Consider the following 18,605-nt stretch of genomic DNA (forward strand, 5'->3'; position numbering starts at 1 on the left):
TGTGTGTGTGTGTGTGTATGTGTGTGTGTGTGTGTGTGTGTGTACACACTTTTAAGTGTGTAGTAGAAGAGTAGGCAAGCTTTGGGACATACTATCACATCACACAACTGCGTCTTTAACGGACACTCTGTTGCATAGACACACGCACCCTGTCACTGTAAACTGGCCTGTCAATCATCTTGTCACAGTTAACATCCTCCACATTGCATTTCATTTAACTTCCTACCGTTTTGGAGAGAAAAGAAGTATGATCTGCCAAACATTGAAACATTGATCTGCCAGTTCATGCCGAGAACTCTGCTCATATTTTATGCATAATGATGCATTTAAAAGTTAACGACCAAATGGATGTTTATAAAAGTTTACATTGCTGTTGCAGATGAAATATAACACAGATAACACTCGGGGGATTATGCAAATGTATTACCCAGTGACGTAAACCGGTAACAGGCAAAAGATTCGAAAATATGACGACTCGTTAAGGCGATTCAGAATCGACTCTCTCTTTTGAGAGACAATATCTTTATTTATCATGCACTCTTTTGATTAACAACTTTGCAGATTGTTTTCATGTAAGGATAGCTACGTTATAAACTGCAAAAGAGATATTTTTCAAAAACCCATATGACCCATATGGTCTTTAAGTAAATCTACTGTATCTGAAAAATTTGTTTAATTTGTATCTCTTTCGTATTTGTCTTGCTGTCTTATTCTGCTTCTTTTTCAAAAATTATAAATTATATATATTATATATTTTATACATGAACAACCATAATTTTTATAAGTTGCTCCCTTTTCACTACTGTTAAAGGGATAGTTCACCCAAAAATAAAAATTGTCATCATTTATTCAAGTTTTTCTAAATTCAATCCTTTTGAAAAATCTAATCTCTCATAAGCTTAATTGATTTGGTCTAAAGAGAGAAGAATTAATGATTATTTTAGTTTGAAGACTACATATAAAATAGCTACCAAAATAAATGTTGGTAACCGCAGTTTGACTAAAAGTAATGACTAAAAGTTGACAAAAATGCAATGACTTTTCCTCGACTAAAACTATGAAAGATTCAAATGATGTTGACGATATAAATGTTATCACGATATTCACGATACTCCCTAATTTAATATTGTCAGCAAAATTACCATGCCAATATTCAATGTATTGCCCAGCTTTAATTGCGTAAAGCTCTAGATTTATACAGTCCTGCTTAAATGTAACTACATTCAAAATAATGGCAAAATAAAGGGTGTTGTGCGGCTAACACTTTCTCAAATCACAAAACATTTATCTGCCAGTCAATAGCCCTGAAGATGACATGGAAGAGCCACTTCAACCGTCAGGCCAATGACCTCTCTGAGAGGTATGAGATGGAAAGATCTCTATCTGTCTTTAAAGACAGATAAAGAGCAATCTGTTCAGTATCTGAAAAAAGACAAGCCTTTGGCAACACATCATGAATATGACTTCTATCTGAGTGGTTATATGGCACAAATTTATATCCTCACTAGTCAACACAAGACACTTATCTCAGTTTAATGTCTGTTTTACATCCTGCCATTTGATATAGAGGCATCAACAAGCCACTGTCACAAAATGAGCTCATTCATGGATAAGTATAGATGGCAATTTGACGTAATCCATCATGTAGCTTGGAGATTCTTGGCAGTGTGCAATAAGACTTTGAAGGCTGCTTATCTCCAAAATCAATTGTGACAGTCAGAGAGGCAGGACGCTGGAGAGAGAAAAATGCAAGAGGAATCAAAAGGAAGATGAATCAGGCAGGATAAACACCGCTGGAATAAGAAGTCACTTTCACATGCTGTTACTTATGACCTTCTGCTTTAATACTGTGGTCTTACTTAACAACTAAGATCAGCTACTTATATAAGCCTATAAATGAAAGCCAACAGATAGTATTTCAAATGGATGCATGTTAGTGTCTCAATACTAGATTTTGTATTAATACAATACCATGAAAAAAATTGATACATGACTATGATGATGAATATTTTAGAATAGGTATATTAATTATTTTACTTCACAGTAACAATTTCTTCACTTTAAAGAGTTAAACCCACAAGGTTTAATTTTGGCAGGGAGGGAGACAAAAAAAAACACACAGCTGGTACTAGTGTAAAAGACGAAAATCAATATTTATGACAATACTAAGTTGTGGGGGAAGTCGTGGCCTAATGGTTAGAGAGTCTGACTTGTAACCCAAAGGTTGGGGGTCCGAATCTCGTACCGGCAGGGATTGTAGGTGGGGGGAGTGAATGTACAGTGCTCTCTCCCACCTTCAATACCACGCCTGAGGTGCCCTTGATGGCTGCCCCCTTCTCCGGGTGTGTGTTCACAGTGTGTGTGTGTTCACTGCTGTGTGTGTGTGCACTTTAGATGGGTTAAATGCAGAGCACTAATTCCAAGTATGGGTCACTTCACTTCTTTTTTTTTTTTTAACAGATATGTTATCTGTTAGTATTCACCTGTAACTTGAAGCCAACTTAGTTTGAATCAAGTTAGTGAAGTCCTGGATTCCTTTGACCAAAAACAGATGGAACAAGCAGATCTTTAAAAGTCCTCCCGCATAAATTCACAAAGGTAGAGATGGGATTCTTTCAATTATTTTTCCTTTGTAGGATTCCAGCACGATATTGAATAGAAAGTAAAATAAGGCTCCCTTGGATGAAACAAGGTTCACAAGGTCTTTTCAATTAACTTCCTAACCCCTCTGTTACGCAAACTGCTGTCTCTTCCTGTCTATGATATTAGAAGTAATTCACAAGCCTCCTTCACCTCAGAACAGCAGCAGAAGAGAAACATCAAGAAACTCAATAGCTCAGATGTCTGGAGAAATGAGATTAACCAGTCGCGTCAACGGTGAGCAAATTAAGCCTTGAAAGTTATTAGGAGAGAAAGTATAATCCTTTGTCAATACTTCAGAGAGCAGAATGATGATTACCATGTCTTGAGAGCGATCTTGCGATCTGAGAGACATTGAAAGCAAAATATAGAATGTATAAATAAATGAATTACTTCAGAATCAGCCATGCAGCCAAATTTTTATGCAGCCATCGGTTTTTATCATTAATATATACTGAATTCAAATTAAAGACATGTCCTGACGTTACTTTACAGACATGTGGGTATGTTAGCTAAGAAAAAATGACAAGAAAACGACACCATTTATATTGTTACAATGGAGTACATCGGCTATAGGTGCAAAGATATTTAACTTTGGGTGTAAAAACACAACACAGAAGCCCTTGTGATATTTCTAGTGTGGGAATATCCCTTTCTCTGTCTTTCACTCGAATCAAATTTCAGTGAACCTGACAAGTCATGGGAACGTTAAACTATGACAGAGGAGCGGTTGAGTGTAAACAGAATTGCTCTGATGACACGGTATTCAAATGACATGTAAAGCAACTTTACTCAAACTCCAGCGTCACCCAACTGGACAAACTGGAATGACATGTTATGCTGGTTAACAGATTAAAGAGTTATCTTCTGGAACAACGTTTCTCCTGTTGTCAATATTTGTTAATACGTCTAAACAAACTCTTATATTTAGTATAATATGTGAATAACTCTATGGAAACAACTTTGGTCACTTTTTCCTTATCAGAAAGAAAAACTCTAAACAAAGATCCTATACCTGTCTGCAATTTCTGGGCCAGTTTCTAAATGAATTTCTAAGCCAAACTCTATGCCAGAATCTCATTGGCAGTAATCAGAATCAGAATCAGAATGAGCTTTATTGCCAGATATGTTTTCACATACGAGGAATTTGTTTTCATGACAGAAGCTTCCGCAGTGCAACAGAATGACAGCGACAGTACAAAAACACAGATAATAAAAGAAGAATAAAAGAATAAAAAATAGAACAAGTAAATAAGAAATAAAAATATATAAATTGACAATTGTATGTGCAGGTATATTATAATAAGACAGTTTGTATGTACAGGTATATTATGTGCAAATTTGAGGTGTAGACTAAGTGTGTGTGTTAGATAAATAAGTGTATGAGTGAATAAATAGTGTTGTGTGCTCCACGATTATTGTCAAGTGTTCATGAGATGGATTGCCCGAGGGAAGAAACTGTTCCTGTGTCTGGCCGTTCTGGTGGTCAGAGCTCTGTAGCGTCGACCAGATGGCAACAGTTCAAAGAGGGAGTGTGCTGGATTTGAGGGGTCCAGAGGGATTTTGCCAGCCCTTTTGCTCACTCTGGATGAGTACAGTTCTTGAAGAGAAGGGAGGGTTGTACCAATGATTCGCTCAGCAGTCCGGACTACCCTCTGTAGTCTTCTGAGGTCAGATTTGGTAGCTGAGCTGAACCAGACAGTTATAGAAGTGCAGAGGAGAGATAGTGGTGCCCAGGAACCTGAATGACTCCACTGCAGTCACAATGCTGTCCATGATAGTGAGTGGGGGGAGAGCAGGGGGGTTTCTCCTGAAGTCCACGATCATCTCCACAGTTTTGAGCGTGTTGAGCTCCAGATTGTTGAGACTGCACCAGACAGCCAGCTCTTTAACTTCCTGTCTGTAAGCAGACTTGTCACCGTTCTGATTGAGGCCGATGAGTGTGGTGTCGTCTGCAAACTTCAGGAGCTTGACAGAGGGGTCTTTAGATGTGCAGTCATTGGTGTAGAGGGAGAAGAGCAGTGGAGAGATAACATGCACCAGACAGCCAGCTCTTTAACTTCCTGTCTGTAAGCAGACTTGTCACCGTTCTGATTGAGGCCGATGAGTGTGGTGTCGTCTGCAAACTTCAGGAGCTTGACAGAGGGGTCTTTAGATGTGCAGTCATTGGTGTAGAGGGAGAAGAGCAGTGGAGAGATAACACAGGAGCTCCAGTGCTGATCGTACGGGTGCTGGATGTGTATTTTCCCAGCCTCACTAGTTGCTGCCTGTCTGTCAGGAAGCTGTTGATCCACTGACAGACGGAGGTGGGCACGGAGAGCTGAGTTAGTTTGGGCAGGAGGAGGTTTGGGATGATAGTGTTAAAGGCCGAGCTGAAGTCCACAAACAGGATCCTCACATAAGTCCCTGGTCTGTCTAGATGTTGCAGAACATAATGCAGTCCCATGTTGACTGCATCGTCCACAGACCTGTTTGCTCTGTAGGCAAACTGAAGAGGATCCAGCAAGGGTCCAGTAATGTCCTTCAGGTGGGCCAGCACCAGTTTTTCAAATGACTTCATGATGACAGACATTAGAGTCACAGGTCTGTAGTCATTTAGTCCTGTAATTTTGGATTTCTTTGGGATGGGGATGATGGTGGAGCGTTTGAAGCATGAAGGGACTTCGCACAGCTCCAGTGATCTGTTGAAGATCTGTGTGAAGATGGGGGCCAGCTGGTCAGCACAGGATTTCAGACAGGCTGGTGTAACACAATCTGGGCCTGGTGCTTTTCTCCTTTTCTGCTTCCGGAAGACCTGGCGCACCTCGTCTTCACTGATTTGAGGTGCAGGTGTGGGGGAGAGGGGGGTTGCAGGAGGTGTGAATGGTTGTGTGGAGAGGTGTTCAGGGCGGGTGTGGGGTGTTTTTTCAAACCTGCAGTAGAACTCATTCAGATCGTCTGCCAGTTGTTGATTCTGGGGGAAGGTGTCTTGTAGTTGGTGATCTCTTTCAGACTTTTCCACACTGATGCTGAGTCGCTGGACGTGAATTGAGTCCTTAGTTTTTCAGAATAATTCCTCTTTGCCACTCTGATCTCCTTTTCCAGTGTGTATTTGGCCTGTTTATACAAGACATTGTCCCCCTTCCTGTAAGCATCTTCTTTGGCCTGACGGAGCTGTCTGAGTTTTGCAGTGAACCATGGTTTGTTGTTGTTGTAAGTTAGATGAGTCCTGGTAGGAATGCACGTCTTCACAGAAACTGATATAAGATGTTACAGTCTCTGTGAGCTCGTCCAGATCGGTGGCAGCAGCTTCAAAAACACTCCAATCAGTGAGGTCAAAACAAGCTTGTAGGAGGAATGTAAACACTCACGAGAATGAACGAGCAAAACTCCCGCGGTGAGTAGAAAGGCTTACAGTTAATGAAAAGCGCTTCTAGATCTGAACAGCACATCTTCTTTAACACGGTTACATCTGTACACCACCTTTCGTTGATGTAAAAGCATGTCCCGCCGCCGCGCAATTTCCCCGTTGATTCTGCGTCGCAGATTTAATGTGCTGTCCGGTATGGCGTCATTCAGTTTGTCCGGGAGAGCAGAAGGAGTTCATCCGTTTTGTTGGGTAGAGAGCGGAGGTTCGCCAGATGGATGCTAGGCAACGGCGTTTGAAATCCGCGCTGCCTGAGCTTCACGAGGGCGCCGGCTCGCTTCCCCCATCTGCGCGTCCTAAAGCGCTTGATCAGCGCAGCTGCTCCGCCAACTACTATGTCCAGCAAAACATCAGAATAGTCGAAAACCGGTAATATATCGGGTGATGTGTAGTGCCGAATGTCCAGCAATTAATCTCTGGTGAAACTGATTGCAGGGATATAACTAACAAACAGGACAAACTAACAAAAACACAAAAACAACTGCAGAGCACGCCATGGAGGCCGCCATCATCATCATCATCAATAATCATTTTAAAAATACTGAAATATCTGTCTTGATAGCATATTGCCATTATCAATCACAATCATTTGTGACATCATCAGAATGAGAAAATAAAATGATAATTTTCATAAATTTTATGAAAAAAAAAAGTGAAAATATGCAGAGATATGATCCAGAAACATAACTACTGGATTTTTTTGCCCATAAGACATTAGCAAAATTTTGTTTGCAAAAAAAAACATCCATTATTCATTGTCAGTAGTGCAGCAGTGTATGAAACACACCTTAGTCACTTTCAAACCAAGCAGCTTTCTGTTGGTCAATGCAGCGAATTCACATGACCAACTTGATCCCGATGCGTAATCTGTTTGAGGAAATCTTTCGCCCTCAAGTGGAATTCACGATTGCACAGACACCCATCGATTTTGACCGTTAAATTCACAAAACAACAGTAAATGTGACCGGAAAAACAAAAAAACAGGCAGACAGAGTAACAGATTTATCAAGGACAAAAGATAATTCTTCCAATGTGTAGCCTCAGAGCAAGCATATGCAAAACAGAGTTTGAAAGCTATTAGCATATATCTCAGGAAAAAAAACAGTTGGCACTTGTGGCTGCAGATTTGTTAAACCCTGATAAGAAGCCCAGAAGGCGTGAATGGAGTAAAGAAAAAAAAACATACCACATCTAATTGAGCTTCTTTGAGTCATGTTCATATTCCTCAGTGCTTTACTGATGCTGTTGAGTTGCATAAAACTGATACTTGACGTCTGAAGTAAAAGCAGAGGCGGAGGTCCACTGAGGCCAGAGGAAACATGGATCTCAGTTTAAAATAGTCTCCAGCTGCCCAAGGCCCAGCAGTGTGGCCCTTCTTCTCTGTGAGAGATGTTGTTTTGCTATTGAGGAGGATGTAAGAAGAATCGAGAGTGCTGCTGTCGTGGCCTACAGAAGGTAAAATGAGGCAGGAAACACGGTTTCGGTAATACGGTTCTTTGATCCATGCCTTTTCCATCTGACCATTTGTTCTGCTAAAATCTATTGTCCCCTTTTGATTCAATCTGCTGCCTGTATGAGTCACTGCACTCATTCCCACACACACACACACACACACACACACACACAAAAAGAGAGACATACACACGCGCACACACACACACAGAGGCAGAGGAAGGGCAGATTATGTTCAACCAATGATGTGTGATATTGTAATATTTCTGGTCACTGAATGTTTGTTTACATGATGAGTCATGCAGACCTGACTCTAGGTTTGACCTAAATTTAGCTTCCCAAAATAGCTTAAAATGCAGGCTAGTTTGAGAATGAAGGTCACAGGTTATTTATAAGTATTTGTTTGGGGAAATAATGAGGTCAAAGGTCAAAACTAAAAGATAAACGCAGTAAATCAAGTAGGGTTTGGTGATTAAAATATTTAAAAGTAAAGGTTCAGGTTTTTGATCCTACAGCATAATATATATAGACCACTTGATCAGAGGAAGCATTATAAATAAAATACAATAAAATCTAGTTGAATATAATCTAGGCATGTTTTCATATTTTAATAAAATAACACATCAAAAATTATACTTAATAGATTTATTTTTTCATTTATATGCATCAAGATATTTACACATCGTTCAAAAGTGTTGGGGTTGGTAAGATTTTTTTTTTGTGTGTTTTTGAAAGAAGCATTTATTTGATCAAAAATATAGTTAAAATGTGAAATATTGTGAAAAATTACAATTTAAACCGTTTTCTATTTCAATATAGCCAATCAGTGTCTTTAATGTCACATGACCCTTCAGAAATCATTCTATTATATTGATTTGGTGCTCAAGAAACATTTCTTATTATTATCAATGTTGAAAACAGTTGTGATGCTTAATATTTATATGGAAACAGTGATATATTTTTTCAGGATTGTTTGATGAATAGAAATTTAACAAGCATTAATTTGAACAAAATTATAAATGTATTTACTGTCACTTTTGATCTTTTTCATGCATCCTTGCTGAACAAACATTAATTTCTTACAATATATATATATATATATATATATATATATATATACTAAACCTAAACTTTTGAACAATACATATATTTTACACTTAATATACAGTAGACCATTTTGAAGGCTCAGGAAACCTTTGCAGGTGTTTTGAGTTGATTAGCTGATTGGCATGTCACCATATTCTAATTTGATGAGATAGTGAATTGGTGGGTTTTTGTTAAACGTGAGCCAAAATCATCACAATTAAAAGAACCAAAGACTTAAACTACTACTAAAACTGTACATTGAATTGATTTAATACACGAGTTTCACAATTTGAGTTGAATTACTGAAATAAATGAACTTTTCCACGACATTCTAATTTATTGAGATGCACCTGTATACATATACATTTTTTGAGTAATAACAAATGATCAAATCTAAATTATGGAGTCAAAATTGAAAAGAACAGCTTGAAATATTAAACATTTAGATCACCAGCAATACCCAGACTCCTGCTGACCAAGATATAAATGAGTGTTAAAACAAACTGCACTGTTTTTGCATGCATACACATATTAGTTATCAAACTATTTCTGAAGTAGCTAGCTCAATTATGTAAATAATGAAATTATACAAACATGGTACTGGACAGAGAATGAATTTCTCTGATTATGATATTTTTATTAAACTACAGACTTTGAAATATCTTATTATTCTCATGAACACCATCAAGCAATGTTTTGGTCTGTGTGGGAGAAATTTTCCCAATCTAGTACCACCTGCTCCCTCAAGTTTCATTCCCTGCTCCAACATAATTTTATTCCTGTTCCACCTGCTGCCGACTTACACGCCAAAGATTTTTATGATGTTAGGCCTCGTTCCAGCAATACAGAATTTTTAAAGCCGTTTAAAATCAGCTTTATTTTATCTGTTTAAAAGACACTGATTTGCAGAAATGTATCAGACTTGCCAAAGCTTCAGGGAACTGAGAAATGTGCTTCACAAATGAATTATTTAGAAAAATAACAAAATAACAGACAGCCTCCAGCCAACAACTTAGTTATACCGCCTGCCTACAACTACAACATTTGCATCACACCACAACAAATCTAATCAGGGATCAGTGGGAATTCAGACCTCTATACTAAGAGTATACTAAAAGTAAAAGAAAACTCCATTGTGGTTTACAGAAACTGTATTTTTTGTGACTCTCCAACAACATAAAGCAACATTATTCTCAAATATTTACACTGGAATTTTCACCACCCACCATGACATGTGAAACTATTCAAGACATTTACGACAAGCTCTCCCCCTCCATTTCTCTTGTACTTTATAAAAGCCCTGTGCCCTTCTCACAACAAGAATCACAAAGTCTGTTTATATTTTTTTTGGGGGAAGTCGTGGCCTAATGGTTAGAGAGTTGGACTCGTAACCCAAAGGTTGCAGGTTCGAGTCTCGTACCGGCAGGGATTGTAGGTGGGGGGAGTGAATGTACAGCGCTCTCTCCCACCTTCAATACCACGACTGAGGTGCCCTTGAGCAAGGCACCGAACCCCCAACTGCTCCCCGGGCGCCGCAGCATAAATGGCTGCCCACTGCTCCGGGTGTGTGTTCACAGTGTGTGTGTGTTCACTGCTGTGTGTGTGCACTTTGGATGGGTAAATGCAGAGCACTAATTCTGAGTGTGGGTCACCATACTTGGCCACATGTCACATCACTCACTCACTTATATTTTCTCTTGAGCATTATATGTGTATTTAGGCAATTCATGTAGGAGTCTCATCCATGTTCTTGTATGTGGCAAAAAGACAAATATATTATATCGCCCCCTGAACCCAAACACCCAGGGCCTGTTCTTCGTACGTCGCTTATTACATCCGAGATGAAACGTCACATCCAAGATGACATCATCGCGCTAATCAGGATCTGGCTAATTCGGTTCTTCGAACGCACCTGTTGTTGATGATTAGTATGGCTGGATTGAGTTATCTGAGATAATTGCGCGTTCATGGGTTGGTTTGAAAGGGGCTATGCATCGATGCTCGAAACCACGATCAGCAATGCAGCGATTGGCTGGCGGCAAGACAGCAACGTAATGACATCATATAATTCAAAAAGACACCTGACGAAAAACTTGACAAATTTCTGGACTTTTATAAGGAAACAGCCAAGCGAACAAAACTACATAAATGTTATAATAGATAAATGAAATGTGCACTGTTTTTATTTTATTTAAATTTTTTACATGATTCCCAATTATTTATATTCACGATTTCTAATATTTATACAGGCTTTTCATTTTTATTTCAATGTAGTAATTAGCAATTCATTTCATTTATATTTGAACAGATATGTTACGTGACAGCATTATTTAAAGTTTCTTAAGGGTCAAGATCATGTTATTTGCATCTCCTGCACTCCATCAAGCCACTCCCATAATATCTGTCATCACTCAAATTAATGCACGACTCTACATTATCTCTATAGCATGTAGGGCTGCACGATTATGGCAAAAATCATAATTGTCGTTTATTCCCTTGAAATTGTAATTGCGATTATTAATTACGATTATCACAATTTACATTGAATGATGTTTATACCATTGTTTAATGCAACAGTATGCCATATTTTTATATGAAAATAAACAAGCTGAAAACACTAACTGAAAAACTTTTAGTGCTTTTCTATAGTATTAAGCCTCAAATGTCAAATATACATCGGATTGGTTTTTCTTTAAATTATAAAAAAGTTAAAATATGAATGGTATTATAATGTTATATTAAAACTAAAACTAAAACAATGGAAGATAACATGTAGAAAGAAAAAAACGCATCTTAAGCACGCAAAATAACATAAGTGGACTTTGAACGATTAATTGCCGCTTTGAACGATTACGTAATTGTGGCATCCATAATTGTAATCGCGATTAGAAATTTGATTAATTGTGCAGCCCTAATAGCATGTGAGTAAGACTCTAATACAATTATGAAGTAATAATTTTATGATGAAACTGGCTGTGTCTCTTATGGACTCTTGTAATAAAGTAGCGGTGGTAGCGGACAGATTTTAAGTATCAATTCTGCTTAAAAAGATGCAATCTAATCCTGTTTACATGAAATAAGCCTGCTACCGAGCAGGTTTAAGCTTACAGACCTGTTGCTATGACAGCAACTCCGGGATGAGCTTCGAAGAACCAAACTATCCAAGATCATGCCAAATCGTCAACAATCAAATCCAGCTAACTGAGTTAGCGATGTACGAAGAACGGGCCCCTGGTGCTGATTTACACACACACACACACACACACACACACACAAACACACACACCAATGTTATTTTTAGACCTCTCTCCTACAAAGACAGATGATGCTAATTTCTTTATTCTGCACAGCTCAGTTCACATCAGTGTCAATCTTTGCAGGGCTTCAGATTCATTTAATTGGGAATTGCACTGCTGCTGGCCTTGACTCAGTTACAATGCCAGATTTACATTCCGTGATTTCACACAAAGCTAAGAGAGATTATAATGGATCTCTCAATTAAAGATAGAAACATTCCTCAGCTGCAAAAAGAGACCTTCATAAATGGCTAGCATGAATTAATAATAAAGGTCTTGCGTCCATACAGTACACACATTGACAGACAGGGCATGTTAGCAAGACCTATGCTGCTGCCTGAGTCCCTTGCTGAATAGCGACATTTAAATGTCAGACGAGCCATTAGACTAAGGCGTGAGAAATTTAGAAAATGAGGAGGCGAAACTCTTTTTATTCACTAAAAAGATTTAAACATCCCTAAAATAAGATCGGTTTACAAAATGGCATATACTATCAAAATGTTGTGGTCGGTAGGAGACTCTTATGCTCACCCAAGGCTGCATTTCCCATCCCAAGGTGTTATATAGAGAGATCTCTTCTGTAAATGATTGCGGATTTTCTAATTTAACTTTGTAATATAAGATGTTAGATTGGCAATTTGTACATTTTAAATATTGGTCTATATTTTGTTTTAATTGTTCTTAAAACTGTTGATCTATTTAATACTGATGTTTCAATGTAACAGAAAAAAACTGTTTTTATTTGCAATTGTCTTTAAGAACCTGTAATAATGCTTAAAAGGCTATTAAAACATAAAACATACATTTAATTTAACAAAATACAGTAAAAACAGTAATAATGTGATATATTATTACTATTTAAACTCGCTTTCTTGTTATTATCAATGTTGAAAAGAGTTGCTTAATATTTTTGTGAAACCTGTGATACATTTTTCAGAATTCTTTGATAAACCTTTACTGTTACTCTTGATCAATTTTAATGCATTCTTGCTGGATCTAAGTAAAAAAAATAAAAATAAAATAATAAAAATTAAAAAACAAAACACTGTTTTTTGAAAAACAGTGTAATCTAGTACTGACTACATTTTTAATTAAAAATATATATTTTAATTAACGTTAAGCTTAAATTAAAATAATAATAACAATAATAATAAAAAATATTAAATAAAAAAACAAGGACAAATGCTTGCCAATTGATTAAGAAAAAATCATTTAAAATAAACTAATTCAAGAAAAAAATACTCTTTTTGAGTAAATTTCTATATTTTTTAAAAGCTGCTTTGATATTAATACTGGGAAACAAGACTAAAACAAACAGAACACATGACAAATATACAGTATGGAGCATCTTCCTTTCTGGTCATGTGATACATGATGTTGCTGCTCAAATTCCCAGGTACCTTTCAAACATCAAAACACTCATTTAGTCCTACCTTACACGGTTCAGTCCCAAGCAGCTCTGAAAACAGTTGCTTAGCATTTTAACCCCTTAGTGGACTCAAGACAGACAATATCCTTTGCTGTAACATCTACTGTCCTCACACAGAAATAAAAAGGTTCCAGTTCACTGGCAGGCTGTCCACTCATCACAGTGAAAGAGACGCGAATGAGTCGGAGGCTCTCACAAATCACATATCCACACATCTGGATCATCCCTCTGATCTTTGATCCTCTCAATCTTCTGACAGCACTGGGTAAATCACGAACGTAAATTACTAGGCAGGATCCAGCTCAGATGAGCGTGGGACTTTTTTTAGCCCTCTTTTGGGGTCTCAGTGTGGCCTCTCTGGGACCCATGCTGAAATATGATTGGTTCGTGCTGAGCCTAGAGAAGCAGATGCGCTCCAAGTGCAAATTCTGCTTTTTTTGTAAATGGCACAGATAATCACACAAAAGACACTGCTGTAAGTTTTGTCTCAGATTCAAGTTCTTTTTGTGAAGAGCTGCATTTATAATGAGCTCTGATATTACACTGCATATAGAAGAGGCCTCTGAGTACTGCATGATAAAAATCAAAGGGCTATTTAGTACACTTAACAGACTGACTGATTGATCCAAAGTGAACATGTTGGTGTGGTGTGAGATGAGGAACTAATGAAACAATGGTCAATCAATTAAGACATACAGGTAAAGTTATTTGCCATCATGTGAATGTGGTCAGGCTGGTCAAGTCTGGAAGTCGGTAAGATGAATCAGGACTTGAATCCAGACAATCTGCTCTTTCACGTTCAATCCAGTAACTGCAAAACAGAATAACCACAACTGCTGCATACATCCACGTACATGCTAATGCAAGGACGTGCACATACACATTAAAAATATTACCAGATCAGCTTTTGATAAACAGGATTTGATTGACACCACACTCCCTTATAAATAGAAAAAAAAATATATAAAAGATAACAGGAAATTATTGTTGAAATGATCTTGTAGCACCTTGAAGGGATTTCTTTTGTGATAATTCAGCAGCTTTAATTGTCCTGTTTATTACATGGGCATTTATCAAAACAATAAATTAATGTATATGAAATATTAGTAACACTTTACGATAAGATACCATTAGTTAATGCATTACTAACTGTATTTATTAATCTTTGTTGCTAACATTAATAAAAATTAGGGATGTAACAATTCACTCGACTCACGATTCGCTTCGATTCATGATTTTGATTTCAAGATGCGATTTTCTCACGATGTTTGAAACAAACTGATATTGAAGACATTATACAGTGAGATGAAAAGGTGTCGTTTTATTAGGCTATTGCTGCACATTTCTTTGTGACATTAAAATATAACAAACCTAAATTGAAATTTTAAAACAAACCCCAAATGTAAGTTACACAAATAAAATAAATCTATTAATATGAACAAACTAAGGCTTTGTCTGTGCTCTTTCAATTTAAAACTAGAGGCAACCACTGGATTTTAATCAAAATCCAAACAAAGATGCAGTGTACATGCAGCATGAGCAGTTTTAAATCTAAATTAGACTGTATAATTTCGAAATTTGAAGCAAAAACAGAATGGTCTGACTTTATCAGAGTCGATCCTCCCTAAACGCAAAATACGCAAGCTGCGTAGGGCCCCCGAAACACCAGGGGGCCCCCTTGCTCTCAAAGATGATTTAATTTTAGTTTCGTTTTTGAATTTGGCCAGCGGTTATGAAAACATGAATGATTATTTCTTTTAATGTGGTGCGCTGTCGCCCTTTCTACGTAAAAATCAGTCAAATCATGTAATGTGAATGTCGTAGTCTTGCTCGAGACTAAAAAAACGAGTTGAAAGTGTACCGAGCTGCGGAAGAGACACTGTTTCTCAATCGCTTTCCACGAGCGTGATTTGAGACGGAGTGAAACACGGACAAATGCATTTCATTCATTCATTCATAACCACTCATATACCCCACTCCACCCTCCCCCCACCCCCACCACCCTTGTCTACCTTGTGTCTACCTTCCATTGTTGAAGTCCGGCTCAATTCAAAAATGGAATTTAAAATTGCATGTTGAAGGGAAAGCCATGCAATAAAAACTTAAGGCCTTCCAAATTCATTAATTATCCAAATTGCTTGTCCAGGGATGCTGGAGCCTAAATGTTTAAAAATGTACCACTTAACAAAGCAGATCATTATGATCATTATGATATTGATTTTATGAGATTATAAACACAATGGAAACCAAACACTATAATGGTTAGCGTATAATGTGTAGCCTATCATGTTATTCTGTTGTTAACTGAAAAAAGTTGCACTAAGATAAGTCTTATGAGTTTCAGTTTACTATATCTCTGCAATTTCAAGCTACCTAAAATTCACTGACTTTTGAATTGCATGCATGCATTACAATGTTTTACATGCAAGCCTACTGAGTACAATCACTCAACCAGACATACCAAGCATAGAAGATCAAACAAACAGACTGTTACTCAACATCAGCATAGAAATACTTTCAGCAAAGTATTATCAGTTGAGTCAAAAGTAGGCCACTCTGCTTAATTGGAGTCAGTTTTATAACAGCAAATGTAGTTATACTGAGTTTTCCAGTAAACAGAGAGGGAAAGTGAAAGGCAAACACACGGGCAGTATTAGAGAAGCAACTCATAATAATGGGTTTGGTATAATTATCTCAATGCAGCAGAAAACATAAAGCAGACTATAAAGCAACCCCTGCTGTGCCTCTGAAAATACACTAAAATGCAAACAAAGTCCAAACTAACAGTAGTATTTCCACTGAATCATGAGAAATGCATCCGAGCCAAGGGCCTGCAATGAGTAAATAATGAAAGAACAATCTCCGTCCTTTCTGAGCTATTAGGAAACTCTTAAGTTATGAGGAAAGTAAACACACTTGCAGAAGTATTTGGCTTCAAGATTGGAATGCTGCCGCTGATATTCAAGAAATACAAAACTTTCAGTCAGGAGGACAATGAAAAATGGAGGCATACTGTCAGACTGAGGAGCACACTGCACACCTTCACACAGAGATAGAAGGGAACTAAAGCCACAACGAGTGAAGTATTTATGACATGTTTTCATGCATCACGTCTTCCCTTCCACAGAACTCGCTCGACTTGCCAGTTCAACAGGACCTGTTGGAATTCCACAGTGTCTTGACATAAAGCAGTTAATTCATTCTCTTCTCAACGTAATCCCTGCTACAGACGCACGTGGTTTAGATTTAATCTAGTATTATCCAACAAAAACCTGCCAAACGGTTTCAGCATCAACTGTCAGGCAGATCCATCCTGAAATGACCCATCGGCAGCATTCTGTGGACATTCCCCATTACAGGAAAAGGAAAATGAACGCAAAATCTGTAAACATTGTTGCCAAAATCCTAGCTTCACATACTTTATCATTAACCTCTATTGTGATCTAAAATAAAATAGGAAGGCCAACCCACCTGTAGGGTTCATGGTAAAAGGGGTGAGGAGGATGAGATTGGTGGTTGGAATATCCTGACTGGCTCCACATGTTTAATCCAAACAGCTCCAAGTGCCAAACTTCCAACTGAATGACTGACACTTACAGAAAGTCCAGTTCTGCTTTCATTTTAATAGCAGTAAATTCAGGTTTCATGACGGAGAGGAAAACACTGCAGGAAAGGGAATGAATCAGTCTGAGTAAAAGGAAAGAGTCCCGAGAAGAGCCCTAATGAAATAGTTCCAGAATCGAAATCCCATCCGTTTCTCAATAAAGAGCAGCAGAGATGTTTCAGAGCTCCATGGCCGTCAAAACGCAGAACAGGTAAGACCAGAGCGTTCCGCCGTTGAAGCGGGCAAAGGCGTAAGCATCTGGATTTTGCTGTCTGTGTGGAGTCTCCTGTCTCTGATGCTCCTGTTTCCTCACCGGCTCACACAGTCACCAGCCTGCATGTACACACACACACATACACACCAGTCTTCTGCTCTGACGTACCGCTGCACACACTCACAGGGAGGAGGGCAAGAGGAAGGGAGGGGTGTAAAGCGAACCTACTCTTTTTGAATCTCTGCCTGCCTCTGTTAGGCAGGATGTGCAGTGCTGTTGTGAGGAGAGACAGACTGAGCACAAGAAGGGAAATATATCATATGAATGAGACAAAGATAGAGAGAATAATCTGTAAATGTCATTATTCAGTGAATAAATAAACGGTACAGGTGCTCTTCAAGTCTACTTTGGATACAAATCCCAGCATTCCAGGATGAACCTTCACATACAGTATAAGGGGCCGTTCACGTTTGCATTCCACTTCGCTGCTTTTCCATTTATTTTCCTATGTAAACATACTTTGTCATTTTTAATCAAAATGTCATAAATCGATCTTCTGGCAAAGCGACAGACAGTATGCATGACTTCTACAATCATTTATTCAGCTTAAACCCCAACTTTTCACAACTGATTGTGAGCTTGCATTCAGATCTGCCTCCATACAATCATCAATTGATGGATGGAACTAGGGATGCAGCAATTAACCGGTTTCGCGATTAACCACGCTTTAAAACGTCACGGTTAATTAATCGTAAAGGTCCCGCTAAACCGAGTGTTTCTGTTACACTGAACGGACCTGTTGCAGCTTGCGCAAAACGAAAACAAAGTTACACTAGCGGTGCACCAGCTTAAAATGACGTGCTTATCAGAGGCACGACGCTATGTGCATTAGATAAACTATGACAGAGGGATCTAACAGCAAAGCTTTATTTCCACCAGAGAAATGCCTGTCGATAGTGTGGGACCATTTTGGGTACACCACGAATGACCAGGATGTAATTTAAATATTGCTGTAAAAAAACTGCTGCTAAAGAGCAAACACATTAGGGTTAATGCACGGCTTGCTGTACATTGAACGATTTTAATGCACGACGTGAAGGCAAGAACCACCTGACGTGAAGCTACAGCTCGCTAGCTCAGCATTCTGCACACTTCAGATCAGAAAGAGATGAAATAGTGCGTTAAGATCACATTTATTTGAATTAATTAATTATAACATTTAGCTACTTGAATTAATTATTCGAGAGAGAGAGAGAGAGAGGTGACAGTTGCCTGTGTGGATTAGCCTACCTGCGTCTGTGTGTCTCTCCAGTAGGCTATTTAATCTATTTTATTAATAAAAGTCACGGGGCAGCATTCTCAAGAAGTTTGTGTCCTCCTGAATGTTTGTACACGTGCACAGCGTGATCTCCGATCTCACAAACCAAAATAATAGACATGATTTTCTCAGGCCACATGTAAAATCATATGAATTATTA

The 18,605-nt window shown here is 38.2% G+C and overlaps 1 protein-coding gene across 5 annotated transcripts in view; it reads right to left on the reverse strand.

The window, feature by feature from the left end:
- The window catches only part of LOC107562125 (pleckstrin homology domain-containing family A member 7-like), a 101,831-nt gene that overhangs the window by 53,263 nt on the left and 29,963 nt on the right, over positions 1–18,605 (reverse strand). The window contains exon 1 of one of the 5 annotated variants that reach the window (XM_016246697.1): positions 16,781–17,232. The exons of the other annotated variants lie outside the window; for them this stretch is intronic. Within the exon in view, the coding sequence (XP_016102183.1) occupies positions 16,781–16,851 (71 nt within the window). The 5' untranslated portion in view covers positions 16,852–17,232. Of the gene's footprint in view, positions 1–16,780; positions 17,233–18,605 lie in introns of those variants that run through there. 5 annotated transcript variants of the gene reach the window in all.

Source organism: Sinocyclocheilus grahami, unplaced genomic scaffold, assembly GCF_001515645.1.
Source record: "Sinocyclocheilus grahami isolate Dianchi unplaced genomic scaffold, SAMN03320097.WGS_v1.1 scaffold808.1, whole genome shotgun sequence".
In the NCBI taxonomy this organism is placed as follows: Eukaryota; Metazoa; Chordata; class Actinopteri; order Cypriniformes; family Cyprinidae; genus Sinocyclocheilus; species Sinocyclocheilus grahami.